At 45.4% G+C, this 13,868-nt stretch overlaps 1 protein-coding gene and 1 long non-coding RNA gene across 2 annotated transcripts in view; both read left to right on the plus strand.

The window, feature by feature from the left end:
* Window positions 1–44: 44 nt before the first annotated feature.
* The window catches only part of LOC106811987, a 16,149-nt gene continuing 2,325 nt past the window's right edge, over window positions 45–13,868 (plus strand). Inside the window, exon 1 of the long non-coding RNA XR_001394236.1 lies at window positions 45–87. This is a non-coding gene — a long non-coding RNA (uncharacterized LOC106811987). The remainder of the gene's footprint in view (window positions 88–13,868) is intronic.
* LOC106811986 (putative fatty acid elongation protein 3) lies at window positions 7,264–12,705 on the plus strand. Its single transcript, XM_014815730.1, has 3 exons — window positions 7,264–7,432; window positions 8,794–9,395; window positions 12,015–12,705. Exons 2-3 carry the CDS (start codon window positions 8,821–8,823, stop codon window positions 12,241–12,243), a joined length of 804 nt encoding a protein of 267 aa, XP_014671216.1. The 5' UTR covers window positions 7,264–7,432; window positions 8,794–8,820; the 3' UTR covers window positions 12,244–12,705.

Consider the following 13,868-nt stretch of genomic DNA (forward strand, 5'->3'; position numbering starts at 1 on the left):
ATGAAATACTCTCTGAATTTGCAAGCATGAAAGTGCAGAAAAAATACAGACTATAGGGCCCCCCACACGCTTAGTCCGGCCCTGTAGGTGTCTCTATATATTTCTATGGTTGTGACCTAGCTGAAGGTGGGGCTGTGGCATTACTGTTAGTGCTATATAGTCGGTGGGCATCGTCATTGGTTTGATATTGATGCGTCACATAAAACAAAAAAAGGATTTTGCGAAAATATTTTTAGTGCCAACCAATACAAATGAAAGGAAGGTGATTCTAACTATATATTATATATAGCTTATATATATATATATCCATATGTATGCGCATGTGTGTGTGTGTGCGTGTGTGTGTGCGTGCTCGCCGGCGTATGCGTGTGTGCATGCGTGTATGTGCGTGCTTGCGTAGGCCTATGTATCGGTACCTGAATATGCGTGCATGCAGGAGTGAATCAAAATCATTTGTTTTTTTATTCAATCCCGATACATGTGAAATTTTGTGTGCTAGCGTAGGAGTCACGGAAGTATATATATGACTGTATAGGTGACCATTCAAGTACAGTCCTGAAATAAAGTGGCGGTTATTGTTGTTACGCCCCATGTTTATTGACGTTTGTGGTATATACATATTACACCCCCTGTGATCAGGTGAGTTCTCTGAGTGTAAAAAAATCCAACTAAACTATTAGGGCATTGGGAATCGCTCCCGTGTTTTTTCTCTGTTTCTTTTTCAACATCTTATCCGACTCTCTTGTGCGGGTATTTACCCCCGAATAGATCGCAGCAAAGAGGCATATCTCGCACGCAACACACACAACATGTCGCTATTATCAGATGCCTGAACAAAAAACAATCTTGTTTGTTTCAACTTTGTCACACTCGTTTTACTTCAAAATGTATTTTGATTTTTTTTTACCTCCGGTGATATGAATGTCAAATTACAGTCTCCATATCGAAAGTGAATTGATTAGTCATTCGGTCCTGAGGTACTCATTAGCTCACCTTGACATCGGCAAGCTGAGCTATTGCCATGGGTCGTCGTCCGTCGTACGTCCGTCCGTCCGTCCGTCAACATTAACTCGGTTTCGGTCAACGATAACTCAGGAACCGTTTGACCCACATGTTTGAAATTGGGTATAGTTGTTACTGCTATGCTCCCATATTGAACGTCCTATTTTGGAGCACGCCAGTCGACGTACTTTCGAGCCACGGCAATTTTTTGCCAAAAATGGGAATTGTCATTAGTCAGTTCAGGTTCAACGGATTTTGCTCATTTTTGGTATGTGAATGAATGAGGGCTAGGGGTTTTGATTTAAAAAAAAATTATGCAAATTAGGTAGGGTTTGGCAATTATATAGCATATATATATACACGCAGATATTAAACAGTCTGTGGTGTCACACTCGTTTGGTTCGTTTTACAAGATTTCATTGACAATATCTTTAATGCAAAATTCCTGCTATGAACATATTATGTTTTATACTATTATTATTATATTATTATTATTATTTTATTATGATATAATGATTTTATGCTAAGAACATCAAAAGCGGCGGTATGAGCGCCATCTACCCGTCACAATTGCTGATTCACTTTTTGGTTTATAATTATTTATAATTTATATTAATATTATATTTTCACAGAAAAAATTACACATATAATTATCAAGAGTACTATATGCGGAGGTCGCCCATATATACTCTTCGTTTTCATAATGTACTCGCATGGTGCTTAATTAAAACTTGACTTCATTCTCATCACTCAATTTGTGTTCGCTTTTTTTGTGGTGAGCCTACAGTGTCATTGACACTTTTCTTTTATTGACCCGCCTCGTGGTGTAGATTGATAGATGTGTTCGTTGTGCACAGTGTGTAAGGGCCATACCGGTCAATGTTACACCGTGCCACGTATACACCATAGCGAGGCAACGAAGGCGGGCCAGCTGGGCCCTGTTGGCATGGGCCTACGATTTTGAGAGGGGCCTATCCCCTCAGTGCGTAGCTAGGAATTTGTTCAGCGGGGGGGGCACTGGGCGGCTTACATTTCGTGGGCGGGCACATATATAATTTTATTGAGATGTGGTTTCGAACCTTCTTTTTCTGTTCTATACTTTCTGACGGCATGTTTTTATTCATGTTTTTTTTTATAAGCATAATTTTCAGTTGCAGGGCCACAGAAATTTGGGGGGGGCATCGTGCCTGTAGCCCCCTCCCCCGTAGCTTACGCCCCTGCCTCCCCTTTTGGGCATTAGAGGCCAAAGGGGCTTTGGTACAAGAATGATTTTATTTGTAAGAGAGTCGAGGGGCAGATCCGTTTAGCACAAAAATATTGATTTTTAAGAGAATAATTAACGATTAATAAACCTGTATATACCATACAGAAAAATATATGGATGGCGCTGATTTACATTGAAGCATATGCAGCCGTTTTGAAATCGGCGCTATCATTCCCATCTGCCCTGAGCTCTGCCGTCTGCGGGCCCAGATTTGCATGGACTTTCAGGCCCTTCACTGCGGCTGCACCATTACCTGTGATAATACAGTCGTCATGGTCGCTTGACTGCGTACGTTCGCTTACACTGACTTCTGTGATGTCGTGCCCTAGCGCCGTTTACGGCAGCGAGCGGTAATCGATAACAAGACAGTCGACACGATAACACGACGCAGGGCCGCGCCTGGGGCGAATTTTTTTCCCACTTGGTTCCGGACCAGCAGCCAGTCATGCGACCATTCGCATTTCACTCGACTTCTCCGAAGGCAGCAAAATGTAAAATGAAATACCCCTTATCCGCGTAACCCTAATCGTACCATAACGCCTACCGTACCCGAACCCTACACTAAACTATAATTCACCGTATATATATATGAACCATATTTTAAAACACTATCTATGGTGAGCGTCGGAACGAAGTGGCGAAAAAAAATTTCGCCGGCCCGCGCACTGAAAAAATTAGCAATTTGGCCAGTGCTGTTCGCTGGGAGTGTGCGTCAGCATTCGTTACTCTGCTTCGCTACGAGCGCGCGTGACCAAACGCAATGATTCGTTGTCATGTCGCTCGTGCCCGCTGGCGTGTATTTGCGTGCGGGTTTTTGTGCATGCCTCATAATTGTTGCTGCGGAACCGACGGCATATGCATGTCGCAGAGACGGCCGAACGCGCAGAGCGCCGCTGGACCACGCCAGACACACGCGGATCCACGCTGGGTACCGGTTAATTCGTTTATGTTGTCGTCGGGCTGAGTGTGGTAGCGAAAACACCTGAGCGCCACCTGAGCGCACACTAGCGCCGCGAGCTAGCGTCGTACGAATTTTAGAGCGCATGTCCAGCGGATGCACAGCGAACTATGGGCGTGGGCGAACGGAGTGGCCTGAGACGAGTCTTGTAGCGGCGCCCAGCGCTTCTTTCTAGCGTCTCGCCTTCCTAGCGTGTACGCAGCGTGTAGCCACTGGCGGTATATAACGGGTCCCGCGCCCACCTCCTTATCCACTTCTCCCGACCTCATGGTGGTGGATGACAGAGATTCCTGTTAGATCGTGTTCTAGAAGAACCACAGTAGAAGATGGAGGATTCCCGACAGGGCTTGCCCGACTACAATACGAAACTCGCCGGTTCTCCAACGATCAGCCGTACTATGGACTGGCACTTCACAATGTCCATGCCCGTTCGTCAGAAACAAAAGGGAGTCTTAACATTAGTCTTAACACTGACATGTTCTCGATAGACCGTCCGACGCATGCGCTTTGCTTTCCTATTGTTTATGAGGTAATAGATCTGCCTTGCGATTGTACGCCATTCAGGCACACTTCGCAGCCGTTTCTGTGGACGTTAGGAGAAAAGGTAATGTTCAGACTGATGTTGCAAGCACTAAGGTTTGTTGTCTGCATGCACGGGCCCCATGTCATTATAGAGAATGGCCGAGAAAAAGAAGAGGTAACGGCACCGCGTTCTAGGGTCGACCGTGGTCGTGGCGACGACAGTTTGCCTGTATGAACCAGCCACGTACTTTGTTGCACTCCGTAACGCAAACAGGCTAGCTTCAAAGAACTTCTATGCGGATGCCCCCCGAGGTGTTCGAGACGCTCTGCTAACAGAGTGCACCCGGTCCGAGGATCACACAAGCAGAATAACAACCATACAGAGAGGCCTCGACCCTGGCCTGAAGCTTGCCCTCACCTCTTGCGGCATCTTGCCTTCGGGACCATCAATATCACTCATAATGTCCTATGGTGAGGTGATGCCTCACAGCACCTATATCCCTGTTCATCCGAAGTGTGTCAGGCCATCATCGCGTGCGTTGGCTGTGCGTCTGGCTGGCTGCGTTGAATGCGGCTGGTGCTCGGCGCGGACCATTCTTCCGTGCGCGCGCTAGCAACTTCAACACGTACGTGTGCATTCGTTTTGCGATTTTTTCTATCACATTGTGCGCCCCCTGCTATACGCTCTGTCATGGCCGCCCTGTATACGCGCGCGCAGCTAGCAACACGCTGCTGCATTCGTTGGTCAACATCGCTAGCTTCTCCACAAATCTGGAAAAGTCGGGCGCACAACGACGAACTGATCTATTTCCATTTTTTGATTATTTTCAGTGCGCGGAGCGTGCGTCGTGTATGGTGTGACTGGGGCATAACGTTCCTGCCACCATAGGCATAGATATAGTTACGCTCCGATCTCAGTCTATAGCCCGCGTACATTGACTGCCACAGCCGAGGTTTTATAACGTAAGGGATATTTTGGGCGGGGAGTCGAGTTCCAACCAGTCAGCTTTATTCATAAATGAACCGGTTAGGCTATATTGACCATTTAAGCTCAATTAAGCCAGTCGCGTACCAAATTTTAGGGCTGTTTTCTAACATATTATGGCATGTTAGGTATGCTTTCTGCGTTTTTTGTGGTATGCCCGATCGAATTCTTGGCTTGGTGTTATTTAAACAGGTCCGTGAGGCCAGGGGGTTGTCGGGGCGTTTCGAACGAACCACCCCCCGAAGCCGCCGCTACCAGTCCCCCCCCCCACCCCCAATAAAAAATAATATTCTTGAAAATTTTGCAAGAATCATTTCACCTCAGGTCGACTCCATTTTAGCTGTAAGTATTGCCAAAATCTCCATCGTGGCGGGAGGGTGAACAGTGACACACCCCCCTCCACTCAGCCTCCCCCGTCGGTCGTCTGCCTTGGCTCTCTCGCCTAGGTCGCTTTCGCGCCCGAGCAGGGCGCTGTACAGGGGGCGTCCAGGGAGTCCGCGACCCCCCGTTGCTGCGAGACAGAAAACGCATCTGAGGGGTCTAATTTTAAAAATTTCGGGGAGTGCCCCAGACCCCCCTTCGCTTGGGCTCGCCCTTTGGCGTTACGGTTAGACCCCCTGCCGTACAATCCTGTACACGCCCTGCGAGCACATGCCAACATTGAAAACGACCCCCCCCAATAGAAAGCTGGCTACGGGCCTGATTTAAACACCCAGATGTATGATTCATCCCTAAAAAGTGTTATAGATCGATCATTAATAACCATACGCGTTACTGTTTAAATTTAAACAAGTATTGATTATCAAGCTTTACGAACTCGACAACCCGAAGATACTCGATAAAGAATCATACACATAGGATTTGATTGAATACAAACAATAGAATATTATTTGTCCTTTAACCGAACTATTGTATCACAATCGTCCAGGAAGAGTAACAAGTCTAATGCACTGTACAAAAAATTAACTTACAGCATGTCCCCAAATCAACCGAAGCTATCAAAATAGTCCTATATATCATAACTTATAGTACAATAATTAGTACAATATTATAACTTATAGTACAACAAGTTTAGTCGATAAATTGGAAAAGTCAATCTTCTGCCCGGAGACATCTTCTTTGGCGTCCCCTACCGATCCTTGATCTTCCTCATCATCTCCGGTTTCCTGGTTACCGGTTACACTTGCAGTCTGGTTCTCACAGTTGTCACAGCCACAGAAATCAGTACACTGGAGGTCAAGCTGCTTGCAGCCACATCGCTTTGAAGAGCAATTAGTTTTACACCGGCCCACAGCAAATGGATCTGAGCAAATTGGGAGGTGCCATAGCCCGACCAGGCTGTGCGACGGATTGTCTATAAATTCCGGTATTCTAACCCTAGGGTATTCTAACCCTAGCAATACCGTTTCTTGGAGCTAGGAGATGCCACTGCCTTGTCTGTGTAGAGGGGTCCATACTTGCCATTGGAGTTTAGAACCCACCCATATTCTAAGGGGTCAAGAGCCACATCTGTACCTGATGGTACACTCTGAGACAGTGGTACTTCGCAGCTGAGGAGGTGGGAGCCGTCTGTAGTCAACTTTTCTCTGTACAGCTCCTTTCTTCTTTCTTCGTGTGCAGAGCATTTAGGAAGAGCTTGTGGCGCAACTTGTCTAGTGACAGCAAGGTGGGATCTGTTGACTAATTGGTGTACATCTGGATAATGATCTCACTCCCTGCTTTAACAATCCGGTCTGTTGACTCCTTCCTAAAGTAGAATTTGGCTGTGCTCACTGTCATCTTCTCCAGGATTTATATGCTCATGCAGCCTCTGGTAGAGATCATTGATTATACCAGTGGGGTGATTATACCACGTAGATTGAGAGCCGGATCGAGCGAGATCGAGCGCCATCTGTCGTGGAGTTTGCCTCTACCCTAATTCTCTCCCTCTCTTTGCTCGCAGCTAGATGCACAAATTCCCGGGATGCGGCAGCAGAGTAGCAGCGAGAACAGTAATAAAAAACTAGTAATCCCGCCCCCGTATTAGGCAGGGGCGTGTACAGGGGGGGCGGGGGTCCAGGGGGTCCGGACCCCCCCCCTTGGCCCTTGCTCGCGCAGAAAACGCATCTGAGGGGGTCTAATTTCAAAAAATTTCGGGGGGAGGGCCCCCCAGACCCCCCTTCACGTGCTCGCAAGTTTGGGTTCCGGTTAGACCCCCCTGGCCCTGGTACAAATCCTGTACACGCCCCTGTCAGACCTGTCAGGTGTTCCCACGATCGAGCTCAGAGCTGAACTTCGTTTGAACTCGCCGGTGGACGGCTGAGTTCGCCGCTGAGAATTTTCCTTATCTCGGTATGCTGATAATGACCTTCATACGTCCGCAGATGAGTTAATTTAGACTCTAGACTCTAGAGTCTAGACCAGAATCTAGACTCTAGACTCTAGTCTAGAGTCTAGAGTCTAGCTAGACCAGAGTCTAGAGTCTAGAGTGTCTCGAGTTTCTTTCCAGTACTGCTGCCGGCGTCAATCAAAGTCACGTGTCCGTATATCTAGGGATGCTCCGCTCGCGGCGCCCAGTGAAGTCCACGCCCTTTTGTACGTGTAGCCGACGTTTTGTAGAGTGTGAGTGTGGGAGTGAGTCTTGCACCTCGTGAGAAATAGATAGCTGTCCGTCGTGGAAAGAAAGGGAGCCTGTGTCAAAACCAATCTACGGGCTAATTAGGTATGCATAATCAGGATTTATTTTTGTTAGGCGTTGGGTAGGAGAACTGACAGTGCCAACTCAGCTGTTAGTGTTACGCCTACGGTCAGACTAGGGATAGTACTACGCAGTACGCTTGCGGCAGTCACTGTACGCGGGCTATAGTACTAGAGCTACGGTCAGACATAACCCAACCAGGCTGTACTGGGCAAACTGTACACGGTCTATAGTACTAGAGCCAGGTCAGACAGTACGTGAATCTCAATTAGATACAAGATGCAAGAATCAGATATCACAAACAATATTACGTTAGCCTTAGCTAGCTGATGGGCTATTATTCCGACAAACATAAGTGAATAACAATTCTGGTTAAGAACAAATATAAAAATGTATAAATTTCAGCGGTACCGTATATATAGATTTTAGACTTGAATCAAAAAACAGTTGCACATATTATTATTAATACGAAATGCTGTGAGAACCTAAAAACAATTTTAAGAGTAAAGTACGTACAGCAGGTTCCAGGGGCGGATCCAGGGCTGAAGCTAGACAGTATTTTTCCAGATTTTAAGGGCCAATCCTCCAAAAAGGCCACACCACCCCACAGTGGGCGCCAGGGGCGGATCCAGAGGGTTTGGGTGAACAGTTTCCATACTAGTACTAGTCACAGCTAGGGGGGTCCGGGAATTTTTACAAAATTAGGCTATATTTGGTGCATTCTGGTGAATTTTGAGGGTCAATTTTGAAGATACCCAGCCTGTGACCGGTTTCTGGAAACCAGTACAACCCGGCCTAAATCCGCGCCTGGGCGCCGTTAGGCGCGGAAGCACATGGTGGGGGGTGTGAAGGGCCTCCCCCAATAATTTCAGACGTCCTTTTGTGCCCTAATACTATGTCTCAGACTTATTTTATTACCGTTGTACTTTTATCACTACTAGTATTACTATCAAATAACATAGTTTTGTTGTATGTTTCCTGAAATCAAGAATCAGGAAGCTAGAATACTGTACAGTAGAACAATGTCAATGGTGACGCTCGTGTGCGAAATGCGAGTGTACACCCATACCAGCGACAACAACAACGCCAACAGCAGCGACAACAACAACAAAAACAATAACAACAATAGCGACTACAATGACAACAACACCACCACCACCACCAACAACAACAGCAAAAACAACAACAACTGCGACAACAACAACTGCGACAACAACAACTGCGACAACAACGACAAGTCGTCTATAAGAATATGCCATCTTAAGTCGATCTCACCAACAGAAAAATTGTAATTTCTCGCTTGATACATTAGTTGAATATATTCAATATTTAATTAAATATAATATAAAATAATTAACATTGAATACTATTTCTCGCCGTAACAGGTAACCACCCCCCAACAACCGTCGACCATGGACGAGAACTTCATGAACTACAGCGTGATCTTCGACATCGAGCGCGGATTCGACTTCGCCGAGGCGAAGGACTGGACGCGCGAGCGCCTCCCGCTCACCGTCTACTCTTCCCTCGTCTACGTCGTCGCCATCTTTGCCATCCAGTCGTACATGAAGTCTCGGCCGCCGTTCGGGCTTCGCGCTCCGCTTGCCACCTGGAACTTCCTCCTCGCAGCGTTCAGCTTCTGTGGGGTCCTGAGAACCGTTCCCGAACTCGTGCACTCGATCTCGACGTACGGCTACCCCTACACGGTGTGCAACGACGCCGTCCGGCACGGCATCACCGGCTTCTGGACGTTCCTGTTCGTCGTCTCGAAGCTGGTGGAGCTCGGCGACACGCTGTTCATCGTACTGCGCCGCGGGCGCCTCATCTTCCTGCACTGGTACCACCACATCACCGTTCTGATGTACGCGTTCTACTGCTACGCGGACGGCAATGCCGCCGCGCGCTGGTTCGTCTGCTGCAACTTCACGGTGCATACGATCATGTACACGTACTACGGCCTCGTCGCGATTCGCATACGACCGCCGAGGTAAGAGTGCGAGCGCGTCGCGGCGTCGCCAGGATGCGCGCGAGAGGGGTGTCTATGCGGGGGATCTCCTAGGGAAATCGAGAAGGCGTGTGGTTTACGGACCGCCGAGGTAAGCGGGCGAGAGAGGTGTCTATGCGGGGGGTGCTTCTAGGAAATCACTACACTAAGTGGCGAATACAAATGACGAATGGTTTAAGTGCTCACAAAATTACGTTTGAATAATGAAATCGTTAAATCGTAGTGTCGTGTCGTAAATTGTTTTCGCAGACCTATTATCCCATACCAATCACAGGCACTTGGGACAGAGTCAGTAAAAACTGAAAATAATATGAAAGCACATTCACAAATACTACCGTACCTCACAATTACAGTTCCACTGTTGTGTCACTGTATATCAACTTTCCTTCATAAAAACTAACGCCGAACGCTCCCGCACTTGCCGCTGCGAGTGTGCTGTGTCGCCATTATAATGATAATAATATATAAAGTGATATTATGTTATTATCATTATATTATTATCTTATACCTCCCTATATTTTGGGAGTACAGAAAAAATATTTGAGAGTGCAATTTTGTTTACGCAAACAAATGTACACGGCTTTAGATCAATATTTTAGGCCGTGCTACACATTTTTGGCCGTGCAGTTTCAAAACTGACCGTGCAAATCACGGATGCACGGCTCGCTGGCTGATACGTTGCGCGAGGGGTGTCTATACGGAGGTTATCCTCGGGAATTCGATATGGCGTGTGGTTTACGGACGGATAGATGAGGGCCCAGGGAGGGGTTTGAACCGATCGCAGATGATTACGCGTGTCGTGAGCGGCCTTTATACGCAGGTAAACTCAATCGGTTCGGAGACGTATACGCCGAGCTTTGTAAACGCAGCATGACTGTTGTGATTGTCGAAAGTAAATTAACACGGCTGGAAATTAACGCATGTCGATTAGGCAATTAAGGCATGTAGGAAGATTTGTGGGGTTGTGGTACATGGGTACATGGTACAACATGGGTAACTCACGATACCAATTATACGATCTGTATCTGGATACATTTTTACAATAGGATACATGTACATATCACGATATTTCAACTAGCTAGCAAAACTATATGCATAACCGGTACTCTATCAGTTATGTAAATATGCTTACAAATCAGTATCACGCGCGCATACTTTGCGCTGAGTATGCAATTTCTATTGAACTGCGAATTGTGTCATTCTGCTTTGGTTTTATGATGAAACTACTACCACTTGATATGAATTTTATGCAGTACCGATATGGGTACTATGAACAGTCAAACGTAGTACCTATAAAATTTAATATGTGTGTCTTCAAGGTTTGTATCACGATACATCGATATATCGATATATCGATCGACCCATCAGATTCACAGACACCTCATCTCTGCATGCAAAGTCGGGAACTCCCAGAAGAAAGTTTTAAAAAGAGACGTGGAGATGTGGGCAGTTTTTGTGTGTTTTACAGCTGTGTGCTAGTTTTTTTTGCTAGACTTTCCATCTCATGCAAAAAAATTCGAGCAGCACCACATCTCATTAGGATCCTCCGTGTGCTTCCATGCTTTTTTAGACCATGCAGTAATCCCTCGCCTATCACGGGGGTTGACCGAGGAGACACTGTGTCCCAGAACTCATATCTATGCTGTTGCTGGGGTTACAAATACCTCGGAAGGACGTGCCCTTCTCGCAATGTGACACGGTTTTAGGGCTTGGCGTTCGTAACGAGTAACGATGCTTCATGTGAATTACTGCCACACTTCATATGGCCTGTTATACGAACGAGTTCTAGGGCCACTTGCACCGCCTTGATCTCGCCACACACTTCATATCGCCTGAGTGCCTCTCTCTCTATTCATGTCCGTGAATCATACGTTTACCCTTACCCCGTGCATATTCACCAGTCGGCACTCATATCTCTGTGATTTGTTTAATTACTTATCAGTTAAATGCAGAAATTTGTACTGCCCTGGTACTGTTGTATTGACTATCATTGACATTGACAGTCATATCACTAGTTTGATGCATAACCGACATTATATAATTAAATAAATTTTAACACAGAGTAAGTTTGGAAACAGTACACGTAAGCGTTTTCACTGCATGATTACGTGCATTTACTACGTATTTTTTTACTACGAACCATTACTACTTAGGCCAAACAAAAAAATAGGTGTGTTTCCTATTGCATCGAAAACAAAAGTAGGGTAGGTGGTAGGGATTTTTTTTATTTTTTTTATTCTTTGGTTCCTAATATCCCTCTGATGCATGCTATAAAGTGGTGTATAGGTAGGGATAAGTTAGTAAGCAAGTCCAGAACGTGTTTGTAGTAAAAAATCTCTAGTAAAAAGTTTTGTCTGTCAGATTTCAAATGAAAAAAAAATTTAAAATTACGACTAATAATCTAGGGACGGTCGGTCGACCAGAAACACACCCATTTTTTTGTTTGGCCTTATGTAGCGGATTACGTATTTTGTACTTATTTCTGCGTACGTACGGGACGTACGTGTTACGACGTACGTGATTACAATGACGCGCGCCGCAATAATGTAAGAGTGGAGTTTCTCTCTAACGTTTGCCGACGCGTTTCTTTTCCGTTCGCAGGTGGGTGAGCATGGTAATCACGTCGATGCAGCTGTTGCAGTTTTTCGTCTGTTTCGGCGCGTCCCTATATCAGTACCACCTCATCAAAAAGGGCGTCCCGTGCACCGGCACGCACAAGAGTCTCTACACGTCGTTCGTATTGCTCGTCACTTACATCGTCTTCTTCGGAAACTTCTTCTATCAACGCTACTGCCGGGAGCCGTCGCTCAAGGCCAGGAAGCTGCAGTAACCCATGCAACGGGATGATTCGGAAGCACGGCGTCAGGGAAAGGTTGTCACCGACAGAGGGAAAGGTCGTCGCCGGCGAAGGGATGGCATAGTCCTTTCCTTCCCCAACACCCCGTAGTCCAATTTAGCGAGATAATCCATTTCTGCCTCTTGGTCAGAACCGGTTCCCTGACTTTGATAGGTAACTGATGTACTCTGGTAACTAGACAGCTGGATCAATAGCTGATAATACCTATTGATAAAGTAAGGTGTTATTAGCTGTTGTCTGGTTGTATGCGAAATTTTAAGTGAGTGTAAAGTCATTGCGACAACGAAATTCACGGAGAGGCACTGTCATTTTCAATGCGTGTACGTGCCATGTTGGAGTGATGAGATGTTCGTATAAACCTTTTTAAAGGGATACTAGACTCTAGGATTTTACTGCATACAACTCTACTTACTGTATAACAAATCGTCTATACCCCCACGTATTTGTTACCAGATACCTAATTTAATTGTTATAATTAATTATACATCAACGCTACTAAATTTGAACGGCGCCATTGACACCCGCGACCGTGCTGCCACCCTGAAAAAGTTATAAATTTAAAAATTAAAAAAGAAAAATTTATTTTGCACGTTACAGACCGATGGCTAATCACAAAGGTGCAATTATATTTATACCTAAATGCTATTTAACCGAACGATGTTCATTTTAGGACAAATTTATCCATAATATAACTGAAACTATATGTCGTTTATAAGATATTACAATCCTTTTGCTTTTAAATTAATAAATAAGAAACACCCTCGGTCTGTAGCCCTTGGGTGAAAAGTCGTTTTGCACAACTTATCAGATCGTGCGCTTTGAGTGGCGCCACCGTCGTTGTAATCAAACTGTAGTCGTTAGTTTTAAAACATAAAAAAAATGGTGAGTGAACCATGAAACTTTTTATGTTGCGTAATTTTAACCTAAATTAACTGAAAATAACCCTAGAACCTAGAGTAAACGATCCCTTTAAGCGTCTGGCAATGCACGATTACGATTCTACTGTGCCTGCTATATATATATATTTTTTCCTGGTTATGGTCGTGATGTGAAAATCGTGATGTGAAGGTCAAATATGAGAATTATTTGGATATATCGGCCTGATTGTGTTCAACTATTCCAACGTAACGGGTGATCAAACGTGGTATCATCGTTTGTTTACCTATTATCAGCTAATATTGCGAGTGATGATAATATTTTGCTGAGAAGTTTGTTAACGACTTGTACTTTGTTGGTAACACGTGAGCATGACGTGACGTTTTCTGTTGCCTTCCCTATGCCAGCAAGCATTGCTTACGTTACACGTAGCATAACATAACTTACTCAACAGAAGTTTGTTTTAGTGATTACCATTGGGTGTGAATCCAGGGTCCGTTATTTTTATTCGAAGCGTGCTACAAGAATGATTATGTAATAATATTTACTGGTTGCATTATCTAAACTTGCTTGAACCTTTTTCTCAATCTCCCATCTCCCACCCTCTCTCTCTCCTTCTCCCTCTCCTGGGTCCGCTTTCTTTTCCTCACTCTCTCTCTCTCTCTATCTCTCTCGCTCTCTCTCTCTCTCTCTCTCTCTCTCTCTCTCTCTCTCTCTCTCTC

Source organism: Priapulus caudatus, unplaced genomic scaffold (assembly GCF_000485595.1).
Source record: "Priapulus caudatus unplaced genomic scaffold, Priapulus_caudatus-5.0.1 Scaffold597, whole genome shotgun sequence".
Classification (NCBI taxonomy): domain Eukaryota; kingdom Metazoa; phylum Priapulida; class Priapulimorpha; order Priapulimorphida; family Priapulidae; genus Priapulus; species Priapulus caudatus.